The sequence below is a fragment of the Leucoraja erinacea genome, chromosome 18 (assembly GCF_028641065.1).
Source record: "Leucoraja erinacea ecotype New England chromosome 18, Leri_hhj_1, whole genome shotgun sequence".
Taxonomy (NCBI): domain Eukaryota; kingdom Metazoa; phylum Chordata; class Chondrichthyes; order Rajiformes; family Rajidae; genus Leucoraja; species Leucoraja erinaceus.
In genome coordinates this window covers 17,056,116-17,081,933 of record NC_073394.1, presented here as the reverse complement: position 1 = coordinate 17,081,933, position 25,818 = coordinate 17,056,116, and the positions used below count along the sequence as shown (strand labels likewise).

Sequence of the window (25,818 nt, the reverse complement as noted above, 5' to 3'; positions counted from 1 at the left end):
CATCTTTTCTGTTCTGGGACTCCCCAATTCCAGAGCGAGGTCACTTGCAAACCAGAGGAACAACACCTCGTATTCCATGAAAAGCTTACAACCCAACGGAATGGATATTGCATTATCCAAATTTTTAGTAACACCACATTTTCCCCATCTCACTTTCCTGGGCCTGCCCCACACCTGGTGTGTACCCATTTCTCCCATTATCCTACCCCTCTTTCCCCCCTTACCCCTGTCCCTTTCAACCTTTATCCCTTTCTCTGGATTTACATTTCACTCCTCTCATTAACCAATACCCTTTTATCTCAAGCCCTTGTCACTAATTCCACTCATCTGCCGATCAAAACCCCCCTCACCTGTATCCACGTATCAATTGCCAGATTTTGCCCCACCCTCCACCTCTTTTCCCCCTACTACAATCGGTCTGAAGGTCTTGATCTGGAGTTGCTTATCCATCCCTTCCACAGATGCTGCATGGCCTGCTGAGTTCCTCCAGTACTTTGTCTTTGTTCATGATTTCAGCATTTGCAGTTCCTAGTGTCTACGTATGATAAAGAGCTTTTTAAAAAGTTACTCGTATAGGCAATGGGTATTACATCATCTTTTACATTAAACCATGGTGTAACTAGGATGTCAACAAGTAGTTATCAAAGATTGCCAATCCAATACAAAAAATCCCAATCTTTGGACTTCTGTCTCGCCTGGTTCTGTTTCACACATTCCCTATTAACTCAGCATTGGCAAGTTGGGCCAAATGCTTTCCTCGCTATACGACTCTATAACTCACCGAAAACCATACTACCTTTAAATTCACCAGGCCCTGCTCCTGTACTCCTTCAAACTCACGTGGATCAATGGAGAATTTATTATGCTATTATGTGACACAAAAAAAAAGCAAATCAAAAGTGTGTTGGGTATTAATAGGAATAACACCTGATGGTCTGGAAAATCTGCCAGCCCGCATCCATCAAATTCAAGGTGGCAGATTATCAGTTTTATTGTGTTACCTTTTGTTTTAACTGATTTAAGGGTATTCTCCTCACACTTTCCTGAAGGTACACTTTTACAGACCAGGTTTGGAGGCTGAACCAAATATGTTAAATAAAAATCTGACTCAGCAAGTTAGATTTTGAAGGGTTTTATAGTTAAGCTAAATTCTTCTCTTTTCCAAACACAACCATGCACGTCCATTTTTTTTCAACACATGACTGAATACTGAACTGCCATAAGAATAACAGCCTTTAGTTTTCCTTTTCTAGATTAGTTTTGCTTAAACCAGTTGAAACACCTTCTGAGTATCATCATGCCACTGAGATGAGCTAGCCCAGCACCCTTGTAGAGTCAAAACTTCATTCATTGGCTAAGTATCAATCAAAAGGAGAGTGGGGAGGGATGAGATATAAAAAATGAATAAGGTATCATATCTTTCTTTAGTAACGTATTAGTCAATACAAAATAGGCTATATTTAATAATCAAAATGTAACGGAGTATATTTTCTTTAACTTAAAATTAGTGGGTCCTGTTTACATTTTTATATTCTCTGTAAGAGACTGAGACTGAATTATGATCTGTTATGTTTACCTACAGTATTTTGATTTATATTTATAGATTGGAAATTAGTCCTGTAAAAAGTCCTGCAAAAAGGATATCTAATTATACGATTTTTACATGCGATTTATATGTTATATAAAAAGACGTCCTTCTATTGTCCAAGTGGTCCAGTGCAGAGCGGAAAGCCAGCGAGTTGAACTTACATAAAATTAATACTGAATTCCAGCATTCCAGTTATAAAAGTAATGTGATAAAATAGTACTGTTTTAATTGTTTGATGTAAAAATGCTTCTCTATAAATTGGATAACAGATTTTCTTTTACAAGATTAGGACATGCCGTCTGTGTAAATTTTTTTTTCTATTTCTCTGTAGATTGGTTCAATCGTGTTTTTTTACCAACAAATCGAGCCAGATTAAAAACTGCCCACAAGTGTATGACAAATGAATTAATAGCAATGGACATTCCTTTCTTGAACCCGCAGGCAGGCCATCACATCTGGGCTGATTTTAGAAAGGTATTCACTGCACAGTAGACGGATATAAAGGAATCTTTCATTTCTGTACCAGAAATTTATTTAGGATTCTTTTCAGTTGTTTCAATATATTCCTTCTATAATGTAATAAAATTGTTTAAAAATAATGTTTTTTCATATTTTGAATCTTCTGATTTCAGACCAAGGGACTTTGTAGGATCTCATTCATGTGGGAGGGACTCAAGATGGAAGGTGATGGTATGGTTATGCAGCCATAGAAATCTATCATCATAATGCATTGAGAAGCAAGAGTGACGGGCATATTTTAGAATATCTAGTCGAGTTTATTGTCATATGCACAAGTACGGTGAGGTACAGGTGTAATGAAAAATCTTGCTTGCAACCACATCATGGGTACATCAATTCAAACAACATGCAAGGAGGAACATTGCATAGAAAATAAAAATAGAAAATAAAAACTAAGTCATTGGTACTGCCATAGTGTTCTGTTGTTGAAGTAGGATTAGGGTTGTGTTAGTTCATGGGGTGCAATGTATTCTATTTGTGCATTTGGACTGTGCTGTGTAACATAGTGTTTGGTAAAAGTAAGTCTTTCAACATATCGGACTTTCCTTACTATCACTACCATGAAGTTTCAAGAACATAAGATTAATTTAGGTCATTTTTGCTTTATATGCTATATGTATGAACAATACAGAGGATTTAAGCTCTCAGGGTAATTATACATGATTTAGGCATCCTGCCAATTGTTGAGAGCAGAGATGACAAATGCAGAGATGACAATTTGAACAGCAAATGAATTGAAGTAGAGATAAAAAATTGTGGAGAGATCATGCAGAGGAAAACTACACACAGCAACAGTATAGGGCAGGGGTTCCCAACCTTTTTCGTCCCGTTTACCCCAGGCAACTTTAATAGCACATAACAATGTTATTTAACATATTTATGAACAAGTAATGATGAACAGATACCGGTATACCAGAACCAAACACAGTCAGTCAATGAGAAAAAAATATGTACAAATCCAGAATCAACAAACTTACCCCAGGTTGGGAAACTTTGGTATAAGGGATTTTGTATGGGGCTGTTTTACTGCTTAGCAAAGACAGACACCTGTTCAGGGAGATGTTGAAAGGAAATAGTGAGAAAAGGAGAACAAACTTGAGGCAACAGGAGTGTTGGCCTGAGGATGAGATGGTGATTCAGAACAAAGTACAGTATGCTGACAGGACCGTAAATCTCAAGGCTGGAGGGTAAAGGATGGGTTTTAGAGAAGGGATTAATAATAATTATGGTGATTGAGTATTTTGTAAGTCTTACTAATTTATTATTCTTAAACAATTGGATCCTCTTATGTTTTATTGAATTGAAGTCTTTCATTGCAGAATCATATTTTCCAGTTTGTGTCCAGGCATATCTCCAGTTTTGAGACCTAGTATGTTGGCAACGGTTAGATAAGAACTTGTGTTCCATGATTCAGCAATGAAAATTACAAATGTAATGTGTGCGCATCTTTCTATCCAGTATTTAAGGAATCCGACATTTGAAGAAGAAACAAAACTATGGAAGCGATTTCTTAAAAATAAAATCCTTCTCAGCAGTGGGAAATCATTTGGGTGCTGTGAACCTGGATGGTTCAGCATTGTGTTTGCTGACAAAACCAGTAGACTACAACTAGGTGAGTACAGTTACAATAACTTTCATCTACTTGGTTCCATTTGGAGTTTTCTTCTTTGTTAGCCTCTCTATCCCATCTAAATATGCATTTGCCACAAGTGCTTTTGTAGCTAATGAGCAGAACACTTAAGTACAATTCAGATGTTCCAGTTTCAGTTATTACAGAAAATCAATAGATAGATGGAAGGTAGTTTGAGTTCAAACATACAAATCACAATATTATAAAATATTTTTTCTAATGATTTGAAATCATTGCAATGATTCTTATTGCAAACCAACTGTCATCTACTTTGTTCCAATATTGATGCTGGGAATCAATTACCCATCGTCTTGTCCACCGTGACCCGGCAACAACCCACCAAAGTCATTTGACTTGTTGCCATTCAGTTGGTGGTTAAGTTGCAATTATACTTGGGAACAATTGCAACTCTTGGGAATTCTCAGTATTTGGAAGGAGAAAACTGATTTGATTACATTGCCCTAAAAACAAGTATGGTGCCCTCTTGGTTGAAAATAACCAGGTATTTCATGAGTACAAGATTGCATGGTGCAGACCCATATGTTCTTTCCCATAGTATAAAGTGTAGATTTTTTATATTTAATCAGAGACATGGTGTAATTTATTGGGACAGAACTACCCAGGTAAAGATAAGCTTGTACTTGTCATTTCTGGCATCACCAACCTGGTGTGATCATCCTGTGTTATGCAACCTCCCAGCTCCAGGGCTTGCAGGTCCTGTACTCAGGGGATGGAATGTCCAGTTCTGCCACAACTGAGTTATGTACCAAGAACATACCTGGCAAACCCCACCCTCCAAATCCTCCCAGATCCTTGGTGGTCTTTGCTACATTCACTTACTTCACTCACAGTCATTTGGGCTACGTCGACCATCTTCTTATCCCAGTTGCAATCCGATGGAAGTCCGGATGTCCCTGGATCCAAATGTTCCAGGTTTATGAAAATTGTGCTATCGTGCCCATCTTTGATTTATCCTCTTGATTCCTCTAGCCGCATATCCTTAACTTTACGAGTACAGATAGCAAATGTGCACCTTTGCTGTCTTAAATATGTAGAAATTAAACCCCTTCTAATTCAATCTTACCTATTATTTTCCCTTCATCCTTCATACAACATCACTCTTGTGTAAACAGAAGTCTCCAAATTAGAAGTCACATTGGAATGGGGCAAATCAATGCTGCAGAACCCAGTACACCAGTGTGAACATCTTAGGTCAGTGATGGGTGTCAGGTTGCTACAAATTACCAGTTCATCATGTTTTTTCTAGATTTATTTAGCTAACATGATTACATTCTGAGCATTCGTTCAAGTAAATTTTTTTACGTAGTTGTGTGCGGACTCAAACTAATCCTATGGTTTATATTTTTAATGTGATAAATAGACCAGCCATTTTTTTGCCACTTTCCTAAATAATGACATTTGAATTTTGTTCTGTTAGGAATGCACAGAATTAGGAAAGTCCTGGAAGAGCAAGATTCAGTAATCCAATCTCTTGATAAAGAGCCAAATTCTGATTCTGAGAGTAGGACCAAAATTGCCGAAGAAGTCATAGAAATTGGTGTCCAGCCATCTCTACCAGATCCTGCTCTTGATGGTCTGATTGGACTTCTCCGTGAACAGATTCGAACAACTGACTGGTTACAGAGAAACACAGCTGAACAGTTTGCTCAAGAGAATCCCGAAGTCCATGAAGTTTTCTGCAAGCTCGCAGAGAAATAATCAGTCCTGCAATTTACAAAAATGTGTAAACTGAATGAATTAGTCATTCATTACAGGGACTCATGGGCTGGAAACATGACACTGAAATGGTACTGTAGAACACTGCTTGGACTTTTAACTTGTTATTTTACTTGTTTATAGCTTTACCTGTACGCAGAGCCCCCTGCCCATTCTAAGGACATTTAGCGACGATGCATTGAGAAATGTCACCTTCACAGGATTGTCAAGCATTGTCAGCACTTGAGGTTTCATTAAATGACTAAATCGGGGCAGCAGTGAACAGTGCTAGAACAAGGACACCATTATATTCCTATCCTTCTATCACAACATTAAAAAAATAATGTTAAATACACTGCATTACTCTCCTAATAATGAGGAATTATGATTTCTTTATATTTCAAGCTGGTTGCTAATAAACTAAATCAACTTTTATTGTGAATGAAACAATTTATAGGTCACATTTTGGGTTTTTTAAATGTTGTTTAAAATATTGTTAACTGCTTTCCATGCAGTATTCTTCATGACAACTAGGAATCACTGTTGATTTATTTTTCATTACTTGTGATATATTTGTGTACTTTAAGGGTGGAGGAAGGACAATACGGTTTTATTCGTCACATTGCACATTTCACTTGCTCATGAATGCAAGACAGATGTTTTTAAATCTCAGCAAATGTAAAATAAAACTTTCGGATGTCCAATCCATTTAGACTAATATGTGTTTACGACAATAACATAGTGAAGCTGAAAAGAGCAGATAATTGTGTAAATATAAAAATAATCTGCAACAAGCTAAGAAGCACTTGAAAAATAAAGAACAGATGAGTGAGACTATGCTACCAAAAACTATGGTTGCGACTGAGGGTTACACCTGAATCAATTCTGTCTTTGTTGCAGATTGTGCATTTCTGCTATCTTCTGATTTTGTTTAAATTTCTGGTACTTTTAACTGCACAAGAGAACCCACACCGATTGTTCAAGGAACTATCAAAGCTGCAACTTTGTCCAGAGCTTTGATTAACTCATTTATATTTTGCAAATGTACTCGACAAATTAAATTCCTGATATAGGATATAATTGATAAAGGACTTGGAAGGTCAAAGCTCTCATCAGTGAACAAGTAATAAGATAAACAATGAAATCTGACATATAATACTAATGTGGAAATGATTATACACAATCGATGAGTTCCAGAGAATGCTGTTCTTGTGAGTGAAATAAAAGGCTGGCTCCAGTGAATTTGTTTTAATTTTACATGTGCTTTCCATTTGCTTTGAATGAGAAGAAATTATCGATGGAAAAGGATGACCTTACTAAATGGGAATAAACAGCACACATGGGCATTGGGAGCATTTTTAACTCTTTCACCTAAACCACAGTAAAAGAAAGAGGATGCTGTAAAAGGAATCCTACATTATTCAAATATTTGGATTATGTTTCAGCAAATCGGCAGTATGATTGAAAAATCTTTTTGGTAGTTGAAATTCATTATGTTGTTATGTTCATTTTGAATGTTAAGATTGTGTGTAACTTCTTCAGAAGATATTCTTACCACAATAAAAAAAATGTTGCTTTTACATTGAAATTGTTAATTGCAAAGAATGCCATATAGTACTGTCGCTTAAGATCTTGTACGTCCTATTTATTAATTTTACATACCTTTTAATTGCCTTTAGTGCCAAATTAATTTAAATATATAGGAATGTTTGTACATTCTAGTTGTCTTTTCTCATGGCAACTCACTTTGAGGAGGAATTTGGTTTTCCCATTGGAATGTAACTTGTTGCTCTTCAGAGGGAACTATCAAGGCGAAAAACTTTGTCCAGAGCTTTGATTAACTAATTTATATTTCGCAAATTTACTCGCCAAATTAAATTCCTGATAAATGAGATAAAGGACTTGGAAGGTCAAAGCTCTCATCAGTGGGGAGTTTTTAACTTGGAGTTCAATACTCTTACATTGGGAAGGATTTCTATATTTTGACTGCCATTGTTCATGATTTTTGAGATCTTAAAGTAAAATTGTTCTGTTGAAGATCTGAAGGCTAGATTGTATCCCAGTTAAAGAACCTTCCTAAACTGTTATAACTATTGGAAAAAAGTAAATGTCATCATTAATAATCACTGTTTTTTCCCTCTACAGTTTGGTAAAAGATTTATGTAAACGAAAAGTTAGGCATTTTGTCATTGGCTTATCAAAAACCTTCACAAGCATCAGTTTTTTAGGGGAAGAGAGCTTGTTAATTGCAGTCTCTGCATAAATATTACAGACTTGCTGTGAAATAGAAATAGGACTAATGGAATAAATGAGCCAAATAACTGGCATTTATATGATGGGCCAAATCACCTCTTTGCCGCATCATTTCCATGATCAATTTTTATTTCAGATTTTGGCTGTTAACACAAATTGTTTTTATTGGTTTAATTGGTCTCCAATGTAGGATTTATCAAGGTTTAGTGACAAAATGTGACTGAAAAGTTTAGTTCAAGAGCTCGAACTTCTAAATTCATCCTGGTATCTTAGTAAATTGTGCGCTAACTCTAAATTGCAGTAGTGTGCAAAAGAGCGCCAGTGTTTTGATGGAATACTTTTTACAGTATTTGGACTGGGTCCAGTTGTATTGTTATTTGGCAGTGTGCCTTGTGAAGGTGGTTTTGTGGAGATAATTATATACAGTGTGTGGTGGAAATCATTTTCATGGAAACTGTTTTAGGGAATATTTTGTGTCTTAATGTCACTAAAATGAAACGTGCATCTTATCTATCTGATTTTGTGCATAAGATTGTGTTCCCGCTTTCCAGAAAGAATGGGGAACTGTGGGTGATTTCAAGGGAAGTCAATTAAAAGGAGAATGAACATAATTTCAAACAAAAGTATTATATAATTCCTTATTGAAAAACATTTATCATTTTTCACTTTAAGCTGATATGGATAGTATTTCCCTGCCTAGTTCACCCCTAAGTTTTAACAATTGATTACATTGTTAGAAAAGTAAAATTGCACCAATGCTGGAAATTTCTAATAAAATTTGAGAAAAATGCTGAAAATAGCAAGTCAAGTAGCATCCACGAAGAGAGAATTGTGAGGTAATTGATCTGAACTTTTAACTCTATTTCTCTCTCCACAGAGTCTGCTAACCTGAGTATTCCCAGGTATTTCTGGTTTAGTTTAAACCACTAAAACCTTCATTGCTTTCATCACTGAAAGTAACGTGGAATTCTGTTAAATGAGTACTTTCTGCCTTTAATTTTGCTTTCTTTCACTAATGTTCTGTTGAGTACTGTAAATGGCTGTGAAACACAAATGTAATTTGTCATGTTATGTTAACATTGTCCCAAGGACAGAATCACTATTTGGACTATTTGCCTAAAACTAATGTATGTAGCTGTGGAGTAAGATATAATTGTCTGTGTTACGATACCCACATGGGATAGGGAAAGAAAATGAATTTCATATAAAATGTTTTGGATCCAGTAATGATTCAATGTGATAGCGATTTAACGTTAACACAATTTCAAACATGCCACTTGTTAATACGTTAATTATTGTAAAATATTTTTTTTTTTGAGCTCTGTATTCATTTGCCCAGTAAAATTATGTTATTGACACTTACACTTTGACTCTGCATTTTATGTAACTGCTTTCATGTCTTCCTTTTACAACACTCCCTTGGGGTGGAGAGTGATTTGCTTCCGTGCTTCCTAAGTTAACTTAAGTGTGATAAGTTGGAACCACAAGGTTCATGGTTGTATGATTTATGTACGTACCATTCCATGTTTATGTATGGGCTCTACATACTCTTATCACAACATATATACTGTTGTTTACCACCTTTATGGATGTTCATTGAAAAGGAAAAAAAGGTGCAGATACTAAAAATTTGAAATAATAGCAAAAAATACTGGAAATACACAGATCAGTTAGTGTCAGTAACAAAGTAACGGAGTTAATGTCTTGGGGGAATGATTTTTCATCAGGATTGGGAAAATTAAAAATCAAACTTGTTAAGTTGTAGACAAAGGGGTGGGGGTGGAGACGTTGGAAATAGACACATTAGGTGGCGGTGCTGACTGAGAAAAAGAAATGTGTGTACTTCATTCCAGTTAATATATCTGGTGGACATGCCTTTTGGGGGGGAAAAGGAGAGAAGGAACCTGAAATAAACAATGTTCAAATTAGTACGTTGTCTGCATAGAGGGGAAAATGTACAATTTCAAAAAAAGTGGAAAAAATTGAAAATGTGCTGTTTTCAAATAGCTCGTTCTACAAGTTTGCAGATGTGGTGGGCAGGATCATGAACAAAGATGAGATGAAGTACAGGAAGGAGATAGAGAGCTTAGGCTTCCTCTTGCGTATGGCGTGCACAGCCTAAAGTTGTAGGACAACTTGTTCTATTTGATCTTATTTGGTTGATTGCATTCGTCGAAACAGGGTGAACCACAGTGAAGGTTGCAATCTTCCACCCCAGAGAGCTTAGCAATGTGGTGTCAGGAAAACAGCCACTTCCTCAATTTCAGCAAAGCAAAGGAGCTAGTTATCGATTTCAGGAAACATGAGCGGAAATCCTGGGGGGGGGGGACATGCCCCTCCCATATCTTGAGAGGTGGGGGACAATCCCTCCCATGTTTTGTCATCCGGATTTTGAAATTCGGTGGAAAAAAACCTAGTAAAATCTCCGCTTTCTGCGAGACAGTGGGGGTGTCACTGTTAAGCGCTTGTTAAATGTCTCAATTAACATCGTATTAACACGATGTGTTGCCAATTGTGTTTTGACCAAATATTACTGAACGTATTCAAGGAGAATTTCTTAAAACTCTGATGCGGGTACAATTACCATTTGAGGTAATTGGATGTATTGGTGGATGGGAAAGATTTAAACGAGTATCGGATTTAAACGAGTCAGGTCATTAAGTGCTCCGGTTGAACGTGTTTCCTGGCGGGCTTGCAGGTAAATCCCTCATTCACGGTCACTCACGTTATTTAGTATGTTTTCCCCATCTCTCTCTCCCCCCTCCAAGGTTGATTCTTCTGTTTGGCTTTATTTGCTTCAGTTTTATTTGTTTAAGTGTTATCTCATTGTGATCCATTGTATCTTTTGAAAGATTCAAGCGGGTATCAGACGCTTTCTAAGGGCTGAATCGGCCCATTCCCAGGGTCTTTCATTGCCCGGCGCTGCTTAAACTCAATCTGCTGCGTCGAGGTGATCGAGGCTCCCGACGCTGGACGATTTTAAGCCACTCTGGGTGATGAAAGGCCCCGCAAACAGGCCGATTCAAGCCCCACGATTCGGGCGGACGAAGCTGCTGTTGCTAGAGTTCAGAGTCGGTCACCAACCAAGTCAGCTCCCAATGTTAGCGTCCACAGGCCCCACAGCCAAAGCCTCCGGATCCTCGTGTGTGTGTGTGTGCGCGTGGCCACCAAGAAATTGTGTACCCTGCCATGTTTTGACAGTGATTTCCACCCCTGAACTAGCATCCACTGAAGTACATGCCCCAATCAGCATCAGTGGTACCAAAGTGGAAATGGTTGAGAGCTTCAAGTTCCTAGGTGAAAACATGACCAAATATCTGTTGTGGACCAACCAGTCCTGAACTACTATCTACCTGTTTGGTGATCCTCAGACTATCCTTGCTCGGACTTTGCTGGCTTTACCTTGCACTAAATGTTATCCCCTTATCATGCATCTATACACTGTAAATGGCTCAACTGTAATAATGTATTGTCTTTCTGCTGACTGCTTTGCATGCAACAATAGCTTTTCACTGTACCTCGGTACACGTGACAATACCACTCTGAAGCTAAAAAAGCACATCAATGTCTGTATTCCTCAGGACACTGAGGAAATTCAGCAAATCTTCAACAATTCTTTTGAACCTGCAGGTACTTCTACAATCACAGTTTGGTTTGGGAACAGCTCTGCCCAAGACCATAAAAAATTACAGAGAATTGTAAATGTAGCCCAGTCTATCACACAGACCGATCCCTACAATTGACTCCATCTACACACCACGCTGCTTTGGGAAAGCAGTCAACATAATGATTTACCTTTCCCACCCCAGTCATTCTTCTTCCCACTCCCATCGGACAGAAGATACAGAAGCGTGAAAGCATGTATCACCAGATTCTGGTGGCATACACTTTCTACTCCTCTCTTATTGGACTTTGGATCGTCCTTCCATGAGCTCTGGTACAATCCTGATTCACCAAACTACATCATTGTGGAAATGGGACTTTTTCTCTGGAACTCCTATGCTACAATGCTGAGAACGATATTCTGCCCTCTTGTATCTTTGTCTCTTCTCTAACTTTTGTACGTATTCAGTTATAGTAATATCTGATTTGATTGGATAACATGCAAACAAAAGCTTTCACTGGTACTTGCACCTTGGTACAAGTAACAATGATAAACATAAAGGTAGACAAAAATGCTGGAGAAACTCAAAGGGGGTGGCAGCATCTATGGAGCGAAGGAAATGGGCAACGTTTCAGCCAAAACCCTTCTTCAGACTGATGTAGGGTGGGGGGGGGGCAGGAAGAAGGAAGGAAGAGGAGGAGCCAGAGGGCTGAGGGAGAGCTGAGAAGGGGAGGAGATATTGAGGGCTAACTGAAATTGGAGAAGTCAATGTTCATACCGCTGGGGTATAAACTGCCCAAGCGATATATGACGTGCTGCTCCTCCAAATTCTGGTGGTCCTCACTCTGGCCACGGAGGAGGCCCAGGACAGAAAGGTTGGATTCAGAATGGGAGGGGGAGTTGAAGCGCTGAGTCACCGGGAGATCAAGTTGGTTATTGCGGACCGAGCGGGGGTGTTCGGCGAAGTGATCGCCAAGCCTACGCTTGGTCTCACTGATGTAGATCAGCTGACATCTAGAGCAGCGGATGCAATAGATGAGGTTGGAGGAGGTGCAGGTGAGCCTCTGTCGCACCTGTAACGACTGCTTGGGTCCTTGAATGGAGTCAAGGGGGGAGGTAAAGGACAAGTGTAGCATTTCTTGCGGTTGCAAGGGAAAGTGCCCGGGGGGGGTGTGGTACGGGTGGGAAGGGACGAATTGACCAGGGAGTTACGGAGGGAGCGGTCTTTGTGGAAAGCAGACAGGGGAGGAGATGGGAAGATGTGGCGAGCGGTGGGGTCACGTTGGAGTTGGCGAAAATGACGGAGGATTATTTGTTGTATGTGACGGCTAGTGGGGTGGAAGGTGAGGACTAGGGGGACTCTGCCCTTGTTACGAGTGGGGGGATGAGGAGAGAGAGCAGTGTTACGGGGTATGGAAGAAACCCTGGTGAGAGCCTCATCTATAGAGTCCCCCTAGTCTTCACTGCTGAGTTTCTCCAGCACTTTTGTCTACCTTCAATTTTCCAGCATCTGCAGTTCATTCTTAAACATGATATACCATGCTTTTTCACTGTTCTGAGCATTTCTTAGATTCATTCTCTCTCTCCTGATCAAGTGTGAAACCATTGTTCTATGTAAAGCATTCTTTTAACTTTGGTTCTATGTTTCTATACAAATTTCTCTGAACTGAACACCATTTCCCCAATTACTTAAACCACTGAAATACCTTTGGAATCATATTGAGTGTTTCCTTCTCGGTTGCTCTACTTCCTATTTCAATTGTCTGTAAATGCTCTGTGGTTTAAATTTGCTCACAGTGCTACATCCTGCAGTATTACATTGCATAGGACCTGCACCAATAATCAGTCCATATAGCAAATGACTCCATACGAAGCAGGAATAGTTCAAATTTAACCCATCTAAACAAAACAGACAGGAAAATACATAGTGCTTCAGTTTACCATAATATTTCAGCATAAGAGGAGAAAAATTGATAAAGTTTTTGTACTTGTTATTTAGTAACTACTATCACTGAGAGAGAGTGTGTGTGTGTGTGTGTGTGTACGTATGCAAGAGCTGGAGTTAGGACAAGGTAAGTGATTACCTCACCTTTGATAACCACATTGGTAGAATAATCTGCTGAGAACGTGCTGTTACAAGATTCAATTGTTAATAATGCACAATATTGTCTAAAAACCTTGAGGAACAGAGGGGAGAGATGATATGGGTTGGTGGGAAGAACACAAATCACGTTTGCACCCCACTAGAGGAAAACATGAATTTCAGCAAGAATGTATTTACACATTCTGTGCTAGTGCAGTTAAGCAAATTACAGTTGGTTTCTGGTATTTTTGCTCCTATGCACAGGAAGACCTTGTGGCTTTTTAGTATTTCGTTTCCTCTTGTTTTTCTCTGTTCATGCACCATTAGTCGCCTTATTTCAACCTGCACGGCATCTTGTTTGTAACAAAGATTGTTACATTGTGGTTTTAAAATAGAAGCCTGTGAGAAATAGTTGCATGAGATTGTGAACCACTGCACATTGTAACATACATCATTTCCATTATTACAAATGCGTTAGAAAAGTCCATGGCAAAACAGTAGTATTATATTAGGGAGTAAATATTGAGAAATTATTATTTTCAAAGAAAAATTCAGGATTCAATAGTTTTCTAATGAAATTGACAATTATAAATTGGTAATTCAAGATGTGAGTGAGAGAGTACGTCCATCCGTCCCAGAATACGAATTCCCAGTTTAATTAAATCCAGAATACGAGTAAAAAAACAAAGAAAAGAAAATACAACAGAAACTTACATTAGAAAAAAATACAAAAATTGGGTAAAATAAATAAAATCTTTAATCAAAGGTAATACTTGTTTGAGGTTACTTAGCAAGTAGGATGATGGTGTAAAACATTGGGAGGGATGAAAGTGGTTGAAGGGAAGGTGATGATTTTGCATCTTAACTGTTAAAGTTCAAATAATATTGGTAATTGCTGTCTTTCCAACTACATTTCCACATAATAACATCTTCACTTACAATGGCCTTTTTTGTTCATAATATAGTTCAGTAAGTTTCAAGGTCGTTGCAATGAAAAATATTTTTAATATAATGTCACTTTTCTGAATTCTAAAGGAGAGTCTTTCAGAGTTAGAGTCCTTTATTTCCTAAAATAGTTCTGAATATAATCACTGCCTCTTTTGGCTGCGGGATCCCAAAAGTTGTGAAAACTTCATTTAGGTTTTCCTGATCCAAATATTTATATGTTCTCTTGAAATTCTGAGCTCCTCTTCAGATTAGTCTCTGGTTCTGAAAGTGCGCACTCTTTCGTGAAGTGTATAATTGGCAAGATAACTAACAAAGTGAGACAAGAACAGATTCCCGCCCAATATGCAGAGCCAAGTTTTGTGATATCACTCCTGATTTGTTCCTTGTAACGACTGGTGTATGAACACCATGAGATAAAATACAATAGAGCTGAAAATAAAAGAAAGAAAATGTTATTGTGATCAGTCAAGCAATTATGATGTTATATGTTGATAGTGAATTTTGACAACTGAAAAATAGCTCATGAAACAAAGTTACAGCATAACAGTTTTATCCGATCTATCTTGATGTGATATTTTCCAGGGGCCTTTTAACTTCCACTTAGATAAATCAGTTGATCCACTCACATTTCCTTCAAAGAAATGAAGAGGGTAAGAAGGCTCGTCGGTACACAAAACTACAAAGCAAAATACATCTTACTCAGTAAGTTGCATTATGTCAAATGTAATTGTGCAATTAGCCATCCATTGCACTAAATCACATACATTTTATTGACTTCTCCACTAGTCAATACAAAAAGCTGAGTTTGATAACATTTTGTGCTTTATAAACATATCAAAATGAATCTATTCTATTTCAGTGTGTTTCAGACTGTTCCATCAGCAATGTAACAGGTTTGATCAAAATATAGCTGTGCTGAGAGATCCGAGGTAGAATTGTTTCACTGTCTTGACCGGAGAAAAGATGGTAAGATTCACTTAATCGACACGTGCTAAACAGCTATAAATCAAGTATGGACTACGTCAGGTACACCGTATATGTACTAATTATACATCCTGTCAAGTAGAGAATTTCAGTTATTTTCTGCATGTTTGTATATTATTTCAAAATATTTTTCTGAAGGTTAGTAGATCACTGGGCAATAGTACAGAAACAGGCCCTTCAGCCAACTTGTCAAGCTGCCGATTTAAACTAATTTGCCCATTTGCCTCCGTTTGACCCATATCCCTCTAAATTTTTCCTATTCAAGTACCTGTACAAATATCCTTTAAATATAATTATGCCTGTCTCAATCATTTACTCTGGCAGCTCGTTCCATATACGGACCACCCTCTGTGTGCAGATGTTGCCCCTCAGGTCTCTTTTAACACTTTCCCCTCATACCTCAAACCTGTGCCTTCTCATTTTTGATTCCCCTATCCAGGGGGAAAATCTGTTTTAAAAAAAAAAAAACTTATTTATGCCCCTCTATTATTTTATACACCACCATAAGGTCACCCCCTCAGTCCCCTACCATCCAAGGATAAACTCTAGGCCTGCCCAACCTCTCCGTTTAGCTCAGTCTGGTGAATTATGACACTTTCATAAATCTTCTTTGCACTCATTCCAGCTAAATTAGGTCTTTGGTATAGCAGGGTAAATAAACCTGGACACAATACTCCACAAACAGCCTCACCAAGACCTCACAATAGAACATCACATCTCATTTACACAACATCCTCACTAATGACGACCAGCATGCCAAAAGCCTTCTTTGTCACCCTTGAACATTCTCATCCAAATGACGAACAACAATGAGCCCACCATCAATCCCTGAAGCACACCACTAGTCACAAGCCCCCAGTCTGTAAAACAACCTTGCACTATCATCCTCTGCTTATACCATCAAGCTAATTATGGAACCAATAAGCTAACTCACCCTCGATCTTATGCAATTTAACCTTCCAGACCAGCCTACTTTGTGTAACCTAGTCAAATGCCTTCCTGCAGTTCATGTAGACAACATCCACCACCTTGCACTCTTGCTAACCTCTTGCTGAAGCAATGGCATTTCAAACATTTCCACCACTTTCCCACATTCCCACCACTTGTCACATCTTCCCATCCCCATTTCTTTCCGCTCTCCATAGAGACCACTCCCTCTGCAACTCCTTTGTTCACTCATTCCTTCCCACCCAACATGCCCCCTCTGCAGGTACATTCCCTAGTCACTGCTTTATTAAGATAATTAATCGATTGTGATTCTCTTACCAGTTGGCATCAGTACTGTAAGTAACAATTTTTCTGGATGGCGAATTCGTCCAGGATTCATCTTGGATTCACTGTAAGTGTATGGATCCCAGCAAAAGCTAAACAGCAAACAGAGACAGATGGCGATGACGGCCATCATACTCGCAATCACACCAAGCACACGTTCTGTTTCCACAGCTGAAAAGGAAACCCAAGATTGACTAAGCAAAAGTACACACAGCACTTCATGTTTCCCATTCGTAAAAAATCCGTATTGCTTGTCCTTCAGATCTTTTGCTGCTAATAAAAATAATATTATCATACGAGACCTGGCAGATTCTCTGGTCGTTTACTGCATAAATTCTCATCAGGAGAAACATGGCTTTAGAATTTGTGAAAATGTCACAATATTTGGTCATTGGAAAGACATTTGAATGTTCCATCTCAATTCACCCTGCCCAGACAGCTTGTGTGGCCAGTGGTTTGAATGTAGATTGATAGCCTACCAACCAATGTTAGTGGAAAATAGAACATTTTAATTGGCAGTTAAATGCTTTCCAAATATTTACATCAAATATTCCAACAAGAAATATTGTGAATGCCACTTTATCCACTTAATATCTGCTTCAGAATTTTACTTCAAATATAATTTTATTACAGCAATAGTTGTCAAAATACAAACAGCTCAATAAAGCATCAATTGATAGCACTGTGGATGGTGTGCAAAGCTTGAATCTGCAAAGCACAAATTATCAAAGCTAAATCAGAAAATCAGTAGGATTATACTTAAGCATCAAAGAAAAGTACAACATGGTCATCTGCAGATGGGTATAAAGGAGGGGAGGTATTAGGGTGATTCAGTTGTAAATTTGAAATTGTTGTTGGAAGTGATTTGTGGAAGAGTTTTTCCAGGATGGACAGAGAAGAAAGTAAATTGGAAACGAGATTGGGGGATCTGAGTAGAAGAAGATGCAAAAAAATAATGAGAGATGGTATTTACTGTGATTCATGCAGAAAGATAAGGGGGTGTCTAAAGCAGGTTTCAGAGGGAGATCTTGGATATCTGCAAGTGGGTAGGTGTAGGGAGAGATTATAGGAATTTAGAAGGGCAATTAACTTAAAATGTGATGGGCTGAGATGAAAAGTAATGTTGCCAAGGATGAAAAGTAATTTCGGCCTTGGTCCAAACAAGTAACCCACCCTACATCAGGTTGAAGGCTTTTGGCCCGAAACGTTGCCTATTTCCTTCGCTCCTTAGATGCTGCTGCACCCGCTGAGTTTCTCCAGCACTTTTGTCTACCTTTGTTTTTCCAGCATCTGCAGTTCCTTCTTAAAGAATAACGTTAGTTTTCAGAGGTGAGGTAAAAGTAACACCATTGACCTCAAAGCTACATTGAGCCCAGTGTGGCATCAACGATAACTGGAAAAACTGGTCAATGGGCATCAACGGAAAAAAAATTCAGTGGTTGAAATTATGCCTCATGTGAAAGAGGATGGGTGTGGTCAATGGAGGTTATTCAAACTTTTCACTGTACACTCAGTGTGACATTAATAAACCTAAAACTGAAAATCTGAATGCAGTGTGAGCAGAACATTGAGAATCACCGGGATTCCTTCCGATGCTGTCAATGTAACATTAACTTTACGCTCATGATGTGTAAAAGTTTGTTCAAACGAGTAAACATCGTGGATGGAGAGCAATGGTGACAGCTGATGTCCTGCGAGTCTTTGGAGATCGCAGGGAGACGGAGCGGTGTGAAATTGTGGCAATTTAGCCCACAGTTTAGGAGAGGGAGGGGTGGGTCTGCCAGGATGGTTCTGTCAAACGGCAGGCAGACGTACAGTGGGCCGAGTGGCCTCAGTCTGAAGAAGACTCTCGACGCGGAATTCCTTTTTCTCCAGAGATGCTGCCTGTCCCGCCGAGTTACTCCATCATTTCCCGCAAGTGACCACGTTGCGCCCCTTCCCACGGGGGGAGAGCAGAGACAGGCACAAAGTGAGCTGCCGCCACGGAATCTCTTACCTCGGCTGAGCTGGTTCGCCGGCTGCGTGATGCTGTCCTTGTACCACAGCCCTCTCCCCGCGTACCAATCTCGGCTGCAAACCGAGTAGATCAAGGCGACGGAGCCGACTGTTCCCGAGATGGTCAGCAGCAACCGGTATCCCAGCTCGTCGCCCCTCATCTTGCCGCCGGCTCTGCACCGAGTGAGTGATGTGATGCCCTTAAACGGCGCTTCGTCCTTTCGCTGCCCTGCTCGGCACTGACTGACTGACTGACTGGGGACCAGCCCGGCGATGCGTTGGCGCGGCTGGAAAGCCCCGGGGCTCCGGCAGGCGGGGCGGGGTGGGGGGTCCAACGACCCCGGGGTCACAGCCAGGTCCGGGGCACGGGTTCTGGGGGCGAATCTTCAGACTGGGCAGAGCGGAGGGGGGGGGGGGGGGGGGAGTGAGGCGGAGAATCGCGTCGGAGTGCGGGAGAGGGGGTGGTCGTGTGATCAAACCCGCTGCAGATCGCGGGACACTCGCACTCGACACAAACACACCGTTGTGCAACCTGGCGGATTTAACAGGGAATTTATTTCTCAATGTTATTTCTGGATCAACTTTTCATGTTAGCCGGAAATCAGCTGAACTTTTCCGTCGGAAAAAAAACCCGTTTCTGGTAAATAGCTCGTTGATTACTAATCAAGCAAACAAAACCAAGGCAGCCGAGGATCTTGTTGGTTGGCACGCTCCCCCTCCCCCCAAATATACTCTATTCAGAGTGAAACATGTATACAAAACATTTACAAGAACCTCTTCCTACATTCACAGCGTCTAAACAGTGTTAGATGTGGTGGCGTTCACAAACTATCCTTAAACCAAGGACCCTTGCCTTTCTTGTGGCCTCCTGGGGGTGATGTCTCTTCCCTTGTTTGAGGGGTGTCTCCACTAGACCCTACCCCTCAATGTCTCTAGGCTGTGGTCCTCTCCCACAGAGCCTTGTCCTTGGCTGCACCAAGCTTCAGTGCGCTCCTTAGCAGGTAACTCCTACAGTCTGGAATGGGCAACATTCCCTGAACGATATCTCTTTGCCCTCGATATCTCGCTCTGCTGGGAGGCCAACAAGTTTTCGGCAGACCAAAGAGCTGATGATCTCTTCTGAGCACAGCATATTGATGTAACCACAAATAAAGGTCACCAACACTTGTACTTCCTCGGATGTTTGAGAAGATTCGGCATGCCACTGAATACTCAATCAAAAATCAACAGGTGTATGTTTCAAGAGTGTAGGGCTGGTTGTATTACAGCCTGGTTGGGTAATGCCAGTGCTCAGGAGTGAAGAAGGCTGCAGAAAGTGATGGAAGTTGTGGGTACATCATGGGCGTACCTCCCCACCATTGAAGGGAGCTACATGATGTATAATCATGAAAGAGCCACAACACCATGGCCACGGGCTCTTCTTGTTGCTACTGTTGGTGAGAAAGTACAAGAACCTGAAAACTGATACCTCCAAATGTGAGAACAGCTTCTTCCCATGGTTCTTGAACCCGCCCTGCACAACCCTAATCATAACCCTACCCGAGCACTAAACTACAATGGATTTTCACTACTATGTATGCTCCATGTACTTTGTTTTTGGCACTATCATTGTCTGGATTACATAGAAAAACTGATAATTTATTGGTTGCTTTGAAAGTGCCAGTAAAAGCTACAGCGGGTAAGATTTTTGTTACATGGTTCAAATCTGGTGCAAATGCAAATAAACACTCTTGATACGCTCATGAAACATCTCTATCTTTGTTGCAGGTGACTCATATTTTAAATTGCCCGATATATATACCATGTAGCTGCAACTTACTTAAATAAACGAGTTCGGTATTCCGACTGCGCATGCCCAGGTCATAGGTCACTCGCCATAAACATTGTTGGTGGCTGAGCAGCTGAACCTTCGTTTCATCCGTATTTTCCAGCTTTGATTTGTCCAGGTAAGAAAATATTGCTTTCAAACTATGAACTAGTTGTATTTATTGTTCCTTTGTACAAAGCTACGATGATTCTGTCGTTTTTATTGCTTTATGCTTCGGTGAGTGAGCGAGATCGCGCTGCTCCGTGGGGTCGGGATCGGGTCCTGGGTCTCCGGTGCTGTGGGTGCTGTTAAGTTGCTGCTAGGCCGTCCCTTCCCTGTCCGGGGGTGACCGGAGGTGTCCGGGTGGCCCTGGGTTGGCGCGGTGCCGGTCCGGGTTTGCAGCCGGCGCTGGCTCCAGCTCTGCTCTGCTCCGTCTCCCGGGGGGGCCATTGGCCGGTGGGCCGGGGACCGTCGGCTGCGCCACTCTCCTTGTCCAGTGGCTGACTGTTGGCCCCCTCAGTGCCGGCGGGGCTGGGCGCCGGTCATCGGCTGGGATGCACACGGGGTGCTGCGGTGGCTCGGCAGGTCAGGCAACATCTCTGGACCTGAAACGTCGCCCGTTCCATTTCTCCGGGGATGCTGCCAGTCCAGCTGATGTGCTGCAGAGCTTTGTGTGTATCCCCGTTGATGGCTGGTGTTCAGCTTTCACCGGTAGTGGGGGCCGGCAGCTGCTCGGTGGGGCAGCGGGTGCGGCTGGCGATCCCCGGCCCGTCAGGGAGCGGGTTCCTCGGCAGTTGGAGCGGGTTGGGCTGGGGTTGGCGCTCCTTCTCCGTGCTGGCTGTGGGCCTGTGGGCCGCTGCTCCGGGCCGGTATCCCGTCGGTCCAGGGTTGCCCCGGACGTCACCAGCCGCCCTCCGAATCCTCAAGACGTGAATAGATTTTACAAATGATAAACATTACATGACACCCATCTGAAAGTACTGTAAACATGTAGGCTGCCTGCCATGATTCACCGCTGTGGCCTCTTTTAGAAGTAAGTTACTATTGCTGATATGGAGTGATATAATTATTTCCAATCTGTGAGGTCCTTCCCTCGTCAATGGTCAATGATCCACATCCAGGAAAATTGCAGGTAGATACAGAATCCTCAGCAAAATGTGAACTACTCCAATTCTCAAGAACAAGCAGTCTTCTTCATATTTATCAAAAGCAGGGAAGTGTGCTTTAATACAATGTTCTTCCTGTTTAATTGATTTCCGCTCTGAGCATCATTGATCCTTGATGCCTTCTCTCCACTTCTTCTCGAAGAACCTCAATGAAGTAAAGATGAAGTGTAGGGCATGTCTTTATTAGGACCGTGTTAGTACAGCAGACCACAGACATGCCTAGCGTTGCTGTGGTTTGGGGGACTTGAGCTGTTTTGAGGGCCAGAAGCTTGATGTCATTTGGGATATGAATTGCCAACAGAGGTGGATATAACAGCACTAATGATTATTTGTATCTAATTACCATTGGAAGTAGAGTATTGGGGGCTCAAAATGCACAGATAAAATATTCATCAATGGAGTCTGAAGAAGGTATCCGTCCCAAAATGTCAACTATTCATGTTCTCCAGAGATGCTGCTCAACCTGCTGCATTACTCCAGCACTTTGTGTCATTTTTTTGTAAACCAACATCTGCAGTTTCTTATTTCTTTGCAGATGTACTGTATCCAAGCAGTACCAACATGAAGAGAACACTGTGCAGCATGGATCTAGTGCTTTTATTCTGGTGAAAATCTATTTCTAGGCTGTGATGTTCAGCATTTTTTTCAGCAACCTCTTGGCTCCTGTGTTGTACAGGAAATGCTGTGACCTGAAGCAGCATTCCATTTCGTTGAGCTACTTTGTAATTCAGCTTATGATGAAAGCAGTGGTCGTGAATAATTGATGAAAGCACAGGAACATTAAGTGAGTTTACATGCTGACAAGCACTCAAAATCACAGACTCCTCTCCATTGTAACAGTAGTATTGAAGCCAATTATTTCTATTGCTTCTTCACTCTGCTCATTTGGCAGTAGTCAGAAATTCCTTGGCACCGTGACTGAAGGAGTTTCCAGAATCTCCATTCAGAGTCAGTCCTAATTCCTATAATGGATATTAGTAATGGTATAGGTCAGAAGAACTCAAAGGCATGGAATTTGATGCTGAATTGTACCAAGTGACTAATTCTGGACACGTTTAAAAAAAAAAATGTTTTTCCTTGCATCATAGGAGGTTATTCAGTCCATCAAGTTGATGCTATCTTCCAGAGTAATCTCATCAATTCCATATCTCCTGTTATTTTCCTGTAACTTACTCTCTTACACAGAGAGCGGCGAATCTCTGGAATTCTCTGCTACAGAAGGTAGTTGAGGCCAGTTCATTGGGTATATTTAAGAGGGAGTTAGATGTTGCCCTTGTGGCTAAGGGGATCAGGGGGTATAGAGAGAAGGCAGGTACGGGATACTGAGTTGGATGATCAGCCATGATCATATTGAATGGCGGTGCAGTCTCGAAGGGCTGAATGGCCTACTCCTGCACCTAATTTCTATGTTTCTATGTTACACGTCCATCAAATCCACCCACATCCATAGGAACAATTCACAGCATCCAATGAACAGATCTGCCAGCATGTCATTACTGACCTGCCAGGTCTGAAGAAGGGTCTCAACCCAAAACATCACTCATTCAGAGATTCTGCCTGTCCCGCTGAGTTACTCCAGCTTTTTGTGTCTATCTTTGGTTTAAACCAGCATCTGCAGTTCCTTCCTGCACAGCATGTCTTTGTGATGTGGTAGGAAAACAGAGTACTCAAGGTGAACCCATACAATCACAGGGAAAATGTGCAAACCCACAGACAGAACTGGAAGTCAGGAGCATGGAGCATGTGCCACTGCAACTCTAGGTTGCACTATTGTGCTGTCTTATGGAACAATTTGATTTCTCAAAGGTTCAAGGATCAGGGACAGGTCACTTGGTTTACAAAGTCTTCACTGCCATTCACTAATATCCAATCATGCCCACAATATTATTTACCCACTCTTCCCCTCTACATTTTGACTCCATTGTAGTTCAAATATCAGTCAGTCTCTGCCTAAAATATATTCCATGATTTTTCCTTCACAGCTCTCTAGGGTAGGGAATTCATCTTATATTCATTTTAAATGGTAGACCTCTAATTTTGAAACTAGTTCTAGATAAACCACCCTCTTAGCATCCATCCTGTCAATCCCCTCAGAATTGCATGTTCTTATGAATTCTTATGAACACCACCTCTTATTATATCAAACATCCATCGAGTGTCGGTACAACCTGCCCAACCTTGCACATGTGTCAACCCCTTCATCCCAGGAATCAACTCAGTGAACCTTCTCTGCTCAGTCTTCAATACAAGTACAGTATATCCATCTGTCCCTTAACAGCAAGACCAAGAAATTATTATTGACTGAAGGAAGTGATAGGTTGAGCACAACCCTGTCCTCATCAACAGAGCAGTTGTAGAGATGGTCAACAACTTCAAATTGCTAGGCATCCATATCGGTAGCAACCTAACCTGGTATCTTCACATTGATGCAATGATGAAGATAGTGCATCAATGTATTTACTTTCTTAGACACGTGCGAAGATTCAGCATGTACTTGTTGACTCTCTCAAACATCGACAGATATACTATAGAAAGCATTCCAATGTATGCATCTCAGCCTGGTTTTGCTACTGCTCTTCTCTTGCCTACTTGAACCTGTAGAATGTGAACACAGGCCTGTCCATCACAGGCTGATGACATCCTTCAATCCAGTCCATCTTCACGGTGCATTGCTTCTAGAAGGTTGGAAATATCATCAAAGTTCTCTGGCCATTCCTTTTCTCCCTTCTACTTTCTGGGAGAAGATACAGGGGTTTGAAAGCTTCGATATCCAATGTTAAAAACAGCTTCTTCCCCACTGCCATCCAATTGAGGGGAAACCTCATAGAAGTGTATAAAATTATGAGGTGCATTGATAAGGTAAACAATCAGAACTTTTTTCCTAGGGTGGAAATGGCAGATACTACAGGGAATAGCTTTAAGATGAGAGGCACAATGTTTAAAGGAGATGGTTGTGGCAAGTTATTTTATGCAGAATGATGGGTGCCTGGAATATACTGCCAATGGTGGTGGTGAAGGCTGATATAGTAGTTGCATTTAAGAAACATTTAGATAAGCTCGTGGTTCAGATGGGAATGGAGGGATATGGATCACGTGCAGGCAGAGTAGATTAATTTAACTTGGCATCATGGGTGGTACGGACATTGTGGGCTACTGTGCTGTACTGTTCTACGAGTCCAGAACCAATCACCTCTTGTTCACCCCATTCCCAGAGGTGATGTCATGGACTCTTACTCTTAATTCTCATTTGGTTATTTCATTGTTTTGCTGTGAATTTGCACTACATCAGATTACATTACAATCTAGCACTATTCTCCTATTTTGCAACTAATATTATGCTTAGTGTTGTATTTATCATCACTATATGAATACTGTTTACTCTCTGCACTGCCTGTAAACAAGGAATTTCTTTGCACCCTGGTGTGCATGACAATAACCAACTGAGTTCTGAAATCTGAAATGTAAATTAGTGGTGACAAGAACAGCTCAAAGACAAGCTATGCTGTAGCAAATGACTCATGTCTGCCTCATCAAAGCCAAAATCGCTTGTCAGAAATTGAATGGGATATTCTTCAATTGCTGGGATGAATAACACTCAAATAAGTCCAGGAAACTCACTTAATTGGTACCCAGTCCACCAGTCAATTCATTAGAAACAATGAACTGCAGATGCTAGCTTGCAAAAAAAGACACAAAGTGCTGGAGTAACTCCAAAGTGCTGGAGTGGGTCATGGAGCGTCCCTGGAGAACAGGGATAAGTGATGTTTCGGGTCAGGACCTTTCTTCAGACCACCAGTTGTGTCGTTCCGTCCCTCTGTTACTAGCATCCAGTCAGTTCATACTGCCTACAAAATATACTTCAGGTCTGTGTTTATGTCACCTCAACAACACTTCCAAATGTGTGTCTGCCATCAAAAAGATCAAAGGCAGCAGGGACATGGGAACACCAAGTCAAACATCTTCTTCATTTGGAACTATGTAATCATTCCTTCATCGGCTCATGGTGTTAATCCAGGTACTCCTGACCCCATCAGCACTATGGGAGTATCATCAGCAGAGGGGCTGCAGCTGTTCAAGAAAACATATTACCATCACCTTCTCATATGCAAGTAAGGGCAAGAATTCCAACTCCAGTGATGCACAGAGGGAACATTGGCTAGTTGGAAGTGCAGACATTTTAGTTTAATCTGCTTTTAAACAAAAGTCCTGTGTGTTCTCATAAAAGTTCCCATTGCGTTTTTCTTGAAGGAAAG

At 40.8% G+C, this 25,818-nt stretch overlaps 2 protein-coding genes and 1 long non-coding RNA gene across 3 annotated transcripts in view; 2 read left to right on the top strand and 1 right to left on the bottom strand.

Moving 5' to 3' along the window:
• Positions 1–9,070, top strand: part of accs (1-aminocyclopropane-1-carboxylate synthase homolog (Arabidopsis)(non-functional)) — a 36,268-nt gene extending 27,198 nt beyond the window's left edge. Inside the window, exons 14-16 of the mRNA XM_055649406.1 lie at positions 1,920–2,062; positions 3,566–3,719; positions 5,176–9,070. Coding sequence (XP_055505381.1) covers positions 1,920–2,062; positions 3,566–3,719; positions 5,176–5,456 — 578 coding nt within the window. The 3' untranslated portion in view covers positions 5,457–9,070. The remainder of the gene's footprint in view (positions 1–1,919; positions 2,063–3,565; positions 3,720–5,175) is intronic.
• Positions 9,071–12,910: 3,840 nt separating this feature from the next.
• On the bottom strand, positions 12,911–18,978 carry si:ch211-256a21.4 (uncharacterized). The gene is made up of 3 exons (XM_055649404.1): positions 18,594–18,978; positions 16,592–16,768; positions 12,911–14,770 (listed from the first exon to the last, which is right to left on the bottom strand). Exons 1-3 carry the CDS (start codon positions 18,751–18,753, stop codon positions 14,553–14,555), a joined length of 555 nt encoding a protein of 184 aa, XP_055505379.1. The 5' UTR covers positions 18,754–18,978; the 3' UTR covers positions 12,911–14,552.
• The window catches only part of LOC129705698 (uncharacterized), a 33,109-nt gene continuing 25,937 nt past the window's right edge, over positions 18,647–25,818 (top strand). Inside the window, exons 1-2 of the long non-coding RNA XR_008724943.1 lie at positions 18,647–18,775; positions 20,360–20,538. This is a non-coding gene — a long non-coding RNA (uncharacterized LOC129705698). The remainder of the gene's footprint in view (positions 18,776–20,359; positions 20,539–25,818) is intronic.